We start from the raw sequence: 9,981 nt of genomic DNA on the forward strand, positions 1-9,981 counted from the left end.
CTCCAAAAGTTGTAATCAGATCTCGATGAATTTTAAATGTGACGACATGATAACCATCGGTTTTCGATTAAATTAAAAATCATTAAAATCGGTACACCCAGTAAAAAGTAATGCGGATTTTCGAGAGTTTTCCCTCGATTTCTTTGGGATCCCATCATCAGATCCTGGTTTCCTTATTATGGTACTAAACTAGGGATATCTCCTTTCCAACAAAAAATAATTATCAAAATTGGTTCATAACGACGGAGATATCCACGAAAATACATACATATATATATATATATATATATATATATATATATATATATATATACGGTCGAATTGAGTAACCTCCTCCTTTTTTTGAAGTCGGTTAAAAATTTAATGGAAAAGTTTATTATATTATTTTTAGCGTATTTAAATAAAAGATTTTTTTTAAAATATTTTTAATTTAATTTAAAATCGCTGTCTTATTTTTTTTTTAAATCATTAACCATTTTTATCTTTAGGATTACATAAAGTGATCTTTCGCAGTCTTATATCGCCATAGATATAATATATTACAAAGTATAAGACAAAGGTGACTGAGTTAAAGAGTTAATTAGGCGTTCATTCATATTTAGGCGGTATGACGCCTACTCGAGCGCGGATCTAATACAGTTCAAATGATTACGTGGATGTTGTCTCGCGTGGGTGAGTGTCCCAGCATGAATGAGCAGGTGCCACCTCCTCCGCCCACGACACAATTATTCATTTACCGATGTTTATCACCTACTTTGTGACTTACCGTTACGTTTTATGATATGTAATATTTAATTTAAGATTTTGATAAAAAATATTTTGCCAAAAATGTGGCGTAAACAATAAAGTGTGTCCTTGACTAGCAATAGATGTCTCGAATTATAAAAATACTTATTAGCCTGTTAGTATACTTACAAGTAAATATTGTTTCTTAACCGACTTCCAAAAAAGAAGGAGACTCCATTCGACTGTATTTTTTTTATGTATGTGACTTCAGTACTTTTAACTGGTTGGACCGATTTCGACAAATTTTTCAGTCATTTGATCCCATTTAAATTTATTTGAGATCTAACAACTACTTTTCGAGTTATATCTAATAATGCGTTTTTACTTGATGCTTTTTTCGTCGACCTACGTTGTATATACCACAACTTTTTACTGGATGTACCGATTTTGATAATTCTTTTTTTGTTGGAAAGGAGATATCCCTAGTTTGGTACCACGATTCGGTACGTAGAAAACCAGGATTTGATAATGGGATTCCAGAGAAATCGAGAGAAACTCTCAAAAATCCGCATAACTTTTTACTGGGTGTACCGATTTTGATAATTTTTAATTTAATCGAAAGCTAATGTTTATCATGTGGTCACATTTAAATTTTATTGAGATCTGATTACTACTTATTAAGTAATCTTTGATAACGCCTAGTTACTTGACTATTTTTTTGTCGATCTATACGTTGCATATGTATACTTATCGATGTAATTGAAGTCGGTTTTTTTTCGTTTGGGAGCAAATACAATTATTTATATGTATTTACGATATAATGTATACTACATAGGAAGTTAAAAGGAAATATATCGAAGAACCATTTTACGCAAAACAAAGTGAAAAAAAGTCGTTTTAAAAAGGTTTTTTACATTTATGAAATCGATTACAATATTCCTAGCTTATAAAGAGTTATAATACGGAGTTAGAAATTGTGAAAGGGTTATTAACATATTTAGGTAGATAATATATTTTATACTAGTGACCTGCCCTGGCTTCACACGGTTGCAAAAACTATCAGTGTTCCTCTACTATATTATGCATGTATTATACATAAAACCTTCCTCTGGAATCACTCTATTTACTAAAGAAAACCGCATCAAAATCCGTTACGTAGTTTTAAATATCTAAGCATACAGACTGCGGGAAGCGACTTCGTTTTATACTATGTCATGATATCATATTTAAATAAAAACGATTATATTTAAAAAAAAATAATTGTTTCAATTTATAGGTATTTTCCTTATTATCTTGTAGTCTAACATGTGGTTGTTTTCAAAAATATAATATGATTGTAAATAAAAGCAATAAGTTTTATTATTATTATTAGGTAACTATATGTTTTCAACATTTTCTTAATTGATAAGGCTTTTTGAGTTGAGATTTTCAGAGTGGAAGATTTCCCTTTTTATATTACTTTTTAGAAACTTTAATCTTCCAAATTATGAACTTATTTGTGGAGATAGTTATTTGCAGAGATTTATATTTTGTCGTACACTTCCAAAGATAAAGATGACACTCCATGTTCCAAATACGTATAAGTGCCCGAAGATGCGGCTCCTTTGAATGTGTATTTAATTTTCATTTACATATATCTTAAATTATTAGTAATTGAGTTTACTAGTTTACTGAATGCAAACAATTATGGTTTTAAGTCCTAAAACAATATGAGAATATGCGTCAATAATACAAATTGCACACTCGCGTTGCAGTTGTGAAAGAATTAAAAGAAAATAATATAACGTGAGAATTATTTTACATTCACCTGACACACTGGTAACATTTTTATCAGCTCGCTTGTAACCTGATCACTGTTATTGCGACAGTACTGAACGTTTACATAACACTTATAATACGCTTCATGTTTGAGTTCAAACGTGACAGAAAACTATCCATGTTAAGAGACTATTTTTTTTTGATGTGACACACATTTGTAGAAAAAGTAAAATTAGTGACCCATTTCCGTATACCTAGCTTAATTACTTTATTCTTCGTTTGTATCTTAATGAATTATTTTTTAAGATATATGTATAGAAGTGCTTAAAACTTAGTGAAGTAAAACTTCTTTATGCACGCTTGACTTGGGAAATAAGCTGGTGAATGAGTGAAGAGAGCGTTACGAAAAGTGTGATCGGGCGAAGCGAATGAAAATTGAGAGGAAGATATAAGTTAGTGAAGACAGAAAAAGAGAGAGTTACGTTTCGTAAGGTTTTACGCGTTTTTTTAAATACCTTAATTAATATTAAATAAAAGTGATAATTGTAACGGTATATTTTAATTAGCTAAGTATATAATTATACTAGTCTGAAATGGAACGAAATGTTAAGCTCTCTTTGATTATATCTACCTACTTGAAAATATATTCGAGTTCGGTTATTTGCATTCATAATTTATTCTCTGAATATTTACTAAAAGCATACTACAGATAAATCGTTAATCGGGAGTTAGATGCTTTTCATATGGAAGTAAAAATATTTAAAATAAAAAAAAAATGTACTCTAATCAAATACGCTAATGCATACTTGTAGTTTGATCAAATATTCAAATTGACATGATTTTATCATGTATTATTTCATGTAAGACGGTTATTGTTGTCGTTATAAGCATTAAAAAAAATATAAACTGCTCTTCTTTGTATAGATTATTGACTAATTTATTAAACTAATTAATATAAAAAACGGAACTGTTCTGATTGGCCTTTGTTCGACTTGTTATTAACACTTTTAATTTACATTCGACGTTCACTCATAGCTATTGATTGGTCTATAAAAATATAAAAATTATCTTGCATGTCATTTTTAAGCAACTGTCGTTTTCATTTCAACGCACGTCGTAATCGCTAATTGAATTTCACGGTCCTTGATGTTAAAGAAAAAGTTGCAAGTTGTGACGAATGAATCGAGTCTGGGTCAGATAACGTTTTATATTACGTAATTCAATACTTTTTATGTAACGATCGACTTTTTTATTGTTTTACCACAATGTGACCTTCGTTTCCTCTTTACTTCGATAAAAACTAATAATTTCAAACAAAATTTTGCAAAAAAATCTTTACCTTGAAGTCAATAACGCTAATGAAATTTTTTCGTATTTATTGCAAATTAATATTTAATAATTGCAATGTACCTACAACAAAAATGATATAAGTAGACACTAATGTACTAGAATACTTAATTCTTTAACTTACAAAAAAATGTTTTTTTCAATAAAAAATGCACTTACGCCATAGAATAGAGATTTGTATCGTTAAATATCATAGTAATTAATATTTATCATACCGATCCGTGTATTTCGAGAATTAATTGTGAAGAACGAATGAAAGCCGTCAGTTAGATTAATGAGGATCATATAAAAATTCCTGCCGTGTTGTTGTGAGTTATTACTACAGATTGTGTTAAAATGTCATCAAAAAATTTTCACATTAGGTTACATACATTTATAACGTTTCTATGTAAGCATGTATCGTTACTTTCTCGTAGGCTTTTTAACGTTTAGTTTTGATTGGTTGACGATTTAGATTATCGCTCTATCTCAAAAGACTGTCTTTTTGAATAAGTAATAATTTTTTATTACACTAACATCTCTGTCATAGTTAAAAAAACAAATTACATAAATATATAGTTGTCGTTGGATTCTTCACAAAGTTAAAACGATTTGACTATACTTTAAAGAAATAATGTCATAAAAGTATTCGTTTGTATAAAACGGAGTCAGGTAGTCGTGAGTGGTATAATATTAGATTAGCTGCATTGTGAATCCAGTGTGTAGTATCGCGTGACGGAAACGGCTCGCTGGCGGCAACGGCTCGGTGCCAGGCTCCGCCGCGCCGGTGTCTTGCTCGTCGCCGCTGTCATGTTACTGGTCACGCTAGAGGCCGGCGCCCATTGCCGGCACGGCACGGTGCGTCATAGCAAAGGATTTTAACACTAATTAAGTTATTTTGAACCTTATTTCAATGAGTTTAGAATTTATGTTACTTTATTTTGGTACCACGATGCCGCAACGTGCCGCAGGATGCTGCGGCATGACACGACACGCCACAGAATGCGGCGGCATGACGTGTCTTGCTTTTTCATTCCACGGGATGACGCGGCGCGCCATTGCATCCCGCGAGACGTGTGGGTCACTTTGGGGTCGAGGAATTATGATTGCTAGATAGTTGAAATAAGGTTGAAACTTGTGCAGCATTTCGGTGGGGCGCAGTCCGGTCTGTGCGCGGGGGCAAGGGAGGGAGAAAACACACTGGCGCGCGCCATTTTATGTCTGTCTCTCACAACACTGACTGCGCATGAAAAGTGATTAGCACGTGCGTACGCGATATAATAATATTACTTTCACGTAAAATACGGAAAAATGGATGAAGAAAAGCTTATTAATCTGGTTCGTTCGCATGAGTGTATCTACAATGTGTCCTCCCGTTTCTACATGGATCAACATATGAAAAGGAACGCATGGCTGAAAATTGCAGAAGAAATGAATAAAACCCGTAAGTTATTTTTTACTTATTTATTGTCAAAAATAGAAGCTAACATCTATTAACAATTTTATTTTGCCAGTACACGTTACCAACATTAGAAAAATATTCCGTGAAACAATCTCTTACAACCATCCCTTCGAGATTGTTGAACACTGTATCATTGGTTCTATCGATTGCATTATTAGTATTAGAGCTAAGCGCCTCCATAGAATGACCATCAATGATAAAGTTATGCAAACACGTGCTTGCTAGTATGATGTTGTTAATGTACTTTGGTTGAACTTTTATACCTTTTTGAAATAATTCAAATCTTTCTTGTAACATCCCAAAAGCATTTTCTACAATACGCCGTGCTCTACTTAAGCGATAATTGAATATCCTTTTTTTTTCATCATTTAAAAGATGTGAGGGGTATGGTCTCATAATATTTTCTGTTAGTGGAAAGGCTTCATCGGCGACAAATACGTGGGGTAATTTTTGAGTTGAATGTGGTAAAGCCTTTTCCGGTGGTATGCATAAAAACCCATTACGTAGTTTCGAACCAAATTTAGAGCTTTGGAGTATACCGCCATCGCTATTTCGACCATATGCTCCGACATCTACAATCACAAATTTGTATTTTGCATCCACGACAGCTAATAAAACGATGCTAAAAAACTTCTTGTAGTTGATATACATACTTCCACTGTTATTAGGAGCTCTAATCTTGAAATGCTTACCATCTATTGCCCCAATGCAGTTAGGAAAATTCCAAAATTTATCAAAGTCGGTTGCAATTGACTGCCATTGTTGGCTCGTGGGTTTCGGCAATGCAGTCGACCTTAATACAGTAAATATTGCTTTACAGGTTTCGTGGACTATATTACGCACGGTAGTGAATCCCATACGATAGCTAAAAGCTAAAGACTTAAAAGAAGCTCCTGTAATTAAATACCTGTAACAAAACAAAAAAAAATCATTAAGCCGGGTCTAGACATGTATTATTTGCACGATCCGATCACCGTATCCGCGTATCATGATCGCATATGTGGACGGGTAAACGCGTCATTACCCGTCCACATATGCGATCATGATCATGATCATTACATACATACATATGCGATCATGATACGCATCGAGGATACGAATACGGTGATCGGATCGTGCAAATGATACATGTCTGGACCCGGCTTTAGTAAACGACTTAAAAGCGTGTGTTATTTGAAATACTTCATTCTTGTTACAGATGAAGAATGCCAGAAGGCGTGGAGCTGCCTTCGTAACAATTATAGAAAAGCCTTAAAAAACAGGGTGTACAAAAGCGGTGACGCTGCCAAAAAGAGACGACCAATTAAATTTGAAAAGGAACTTGAATTTCTGCAAAAGTTTTTTCAAGATAGACCTCAGCTCTCAAATTTAGACTCTTCTTCCGAAGATACACAGCTTTCCGAAGATACGCAGCATATTGAAAATACACAACCTCCCGAAACAGCATCAACTGTTCCTTTTCCTGGAGCACAATCACCTATATCTCCAATGTCGTTTTTATCACAGGCATCAGATTCTAGACCAGTTAGACATGATCGTCAGCGATCATACATGTCATCGGAAGCACAGCATACGGAAACAACAGCAGAAATATTAAAAAAATACATTGAAAACCAAAAAAAGGAACAACATCCTATGGAGATATTTTTTCAGGCAATGGCGGCAACAGCGAAGACTTTGTCACCAAAATTACAAGCTGAAATAAAACGCGATGTTTTACATATTGTTACTGATGCAGAAATAAAGCATTTGGAAAATGTGGAGTTAACTTCAGTTGTGCAGCCAAGTCGTCCTTCAACATCAAGTTCAGGATTCGATATTTCAAATGAATTACATTCATCTCAGCAATACGTACCAACTTCTGTTGCCAGAACCCATAATACAATAATCGAAAGATCAAATCCTTTACACAATTTTTGTTCATTTAGTAAGGCCGAACAACAATATAACACCGAACCAAACTATGGTGCTACACATATAGAATACATACCTACTGCTATATCCAGACGTCATAATAATAATGATATACATGACAATAACTCCAATAGTGAATTGGCGGACTATGAAAATTCATAAAATTTTATAATACTTTCATTTTTGTCATAATGTACTGTAGGTACACAACTGGATTGATGGTCAAGTGCCACCATGTAGCAGTTGTGGTAGATAGCTGATTATAAAAATAAATAATTACTAAATATATCAAGACTTTTAATTTAATATTAGTAAATGCTCCGTGGTGTCACCTGCCGCTCATGAGCGCATGTCTTGCTTCCATGAGCGCGAACACAGAATACCCTTATACAATTACCTTAATGACAAACAGCTATCCACATACCATAACTTAGATTGTAATATATAATAGCTAGAACAAGTTAGCTGGGAAGCTGTATGTATTACGCGTTGGTATATGAATCATTGTAATGTAATATATACTTACCTTAAACATACAGACAATCTCTCGGTAACAGGTATAGGCGATCGAAAATTAGTTTTGTTTTTCTTTATATGCGATTTTAGCAAATGACTTAACTTTTCAAATTTTTCATAGTCCATTCTGTAATAATCATAGAATTTTCGCATGTCGTATCTCAAATCATTAAACAAGTTGCTGAATTCACCATTTGTAGATCTTGTTCTCCATAAATTATGCACCCAGAATTGTCTTTTCGTCAAATTAGCACTTCTTATTTGTCTCTCTTCATCTTCAGCTAGAAGTGCTATTAAAACTAAATCCCAGTCAACCATAACGACACAACCAAAATCGAACACGCGCGGAGCAAAACTGATGGATGCCAGAGTGACTGGGCTTTCAGAAGGATGCCACGGCATGCCACGGAACGCCACGGGATGCCGCAGCACGCCGCGGGATGTTACAGCACGCCGCGGGTTGCCTCTGCACAACCTGCCGTGCCATGCCGTGCCACGCCGTCAGTGGGCGCCGGCCTTAGGACGACACTTGCGAGCGAACAGACAACGACAACGGTTTCAGATTAATTAGTAAGTATAATACAGCGCCAGCGACTCGTCCGGCTTAAAGCGAAACAGATATAAAATAGATATACAAAATTTTGACGATCAATACGTATCTTGGAAAGAAAAATGTAATATGCGTTAGGAGCTGCGTAATTGTTTATAGTGCATGACACCTTTAAGTGGATTTTGCATTATTATTTTTTGTAAATTATCTAAATAGCGACTTCCTTAGCAGAAGGTGACGTAACAGTACAGCGAGATGCAGCTGCGCCGCTCCCTGACGTAAACCGACGCCTGCGCATCTCGAGTCACACGGATTAACCAATGGGAGAGCGTCTAACATGCACAGTTTTATTTGCACCTGCCCGCAGAGGAAGTACGACTAAGGTGCACCATAGTTTAAGAAAGACTACGATAATTACATTAAAACATTATATTATCTTATGTAGAATTTACTTTTAATATTTAAGTAGATTAATATTGCGCCAGAGTATTAAATTACTCCAGCTTAATGCAAGTGTTGTGTACATTACATAATGTTATTTAGTATATTGTACGAAAAGCAGAACAATGAAGCCAGAATCCTAGTTAGACTGAGCTATCTAACTCAGTATTAAGATGCAAGCGTTTCGTATTTACTAAAAGGATTTACGTATCGGGTTGTGACACAAGCAGATTAGTCAGCATAATATACAACACTATTGCGGCCAATGTGCAATCTACCAGGAACAATAGACAGGTGAAACTATTAAATATACTTACATGTAATACACATGATCAAAGTTCATAAGAAATATAAAAATCAGATAGGTACGTAGGAGAGTTAGAGTGAGAGTAGAGAGTACGTTTAGTATGTAGGAGAAAATCCACCCATTCTAAAACACATACAGTTTAACTTAATAAAATAAGAGGTGAAATAACTCTATTCAATTTTTTATTATAGAACGAGATCAGGCATAAACAATATATCAGATATATATATGTATATGTCAATATATCTATTGCATATGTATTGTATGGTTTTCATTAAACACGTGAGGGTATACTTGTGTATGTATGTCCTTATGCCGGATCTTAGACCGGATTTATTTTAGTTATTAATGATAACTAATTTCGTGAAATTTAAATTGTAATTTATGTGACTATTTTCAGTAGTCGTAGGTTCAGACTTCGGTACTCGTGATTTTATTTATTTATTTATAAAGTTGGCCAATAGTAGTTTACATTAATTCAAAAATATGTAACATTGAGAAATAATACAGCATAATTGCTTATGCAACAACCACTTTATAGGCTAATACTACATGCAAAAATATTAGTAAAAACAATAAAATAAATTAAAAGTTTATCAAAAAAGACAATCTATACTAATATAATAAAGAGGTAAAGTTTCTAGGGATCAGCTAGTATATAAATAAAATAAAAGAATGCATATAAATATTTATATAATATACTACATCGAAAAAAACTCAAAATAAACAACCGGTTGTAGGCATACGGTACTTACACAAATTATGGTTGCATCAGATAATAAAATAAATGAGTAAAAATCAATTAATATCAAATAAAGTTTAAGAATTACATTAAATAATATCATAATGTCATCATTACAATATAACAGTTTCACAATTGTTGAAATCGGTGGACATAAAAATTGATTTAATAATATAATATATAAAAAAAACACACGACAAAAAAACACAACTCTTTACATTTCATAATTTCATAGAATC

The 9,981-nt window shown here is 33.5% G+C and overlaps 1 protein-coding gene and 1 long non-coding RNA gene across 2 annotated transcripts; one reads left to right on the forward strand and one right to left on the reverse strand.

The window, feature by feature from the left end:
• Positions 1-5,259: 5,259 nt before the first annotated feature.
• Positions 5,260-6,261, reverse strand: LOC123656922. The gene is made up of 2 exons (XM_045592538.1): positions 5,965-6,261; positions 5,260-5,844 (listed from the first exon to the last, which is right to left on the reverse strand). The coding sequence occupies exons 1-2, from the start codon at positions 6,128-6,130 to the stop codon at positions 5,294-5,296; spliced, it is 717 nt and encodes a 238-aa protein (XP_045448494.1). The 5' UTR covers positions 6,131-6,261; the 3' UTR covers positions 5,260-5,293.
• A 1,959-nt stretch (positions 6,262-8,220) lies between these two features.
• On the forward strand, positions 8,221-8,692 carry LOC123656934. Its single transcript, XR_006743622.1, has 2 exons — positions 8,221-8,272; positions 8,481-8,692. It is a non-coding gene; the product is annotated as an uncharacterized LOC123656934 (long non-coding RNA).
• Positions 8,693-9,981: the final 1,289 nt, after the last annotated feature.

Source organism: Melitaea cinxia, chromosome 1 (genome assembly GCF_905220565.1).
Source record: "Melitaea cinxia chromosome 1, ilMelCinx1.1, whole genome shotgun sequence".
NCBI lineage: Eukaryota > Metazoa > Arthropoda > Insecta > Lepidoptera > Nymphalidae > Melitaea > Melitaea cinxia.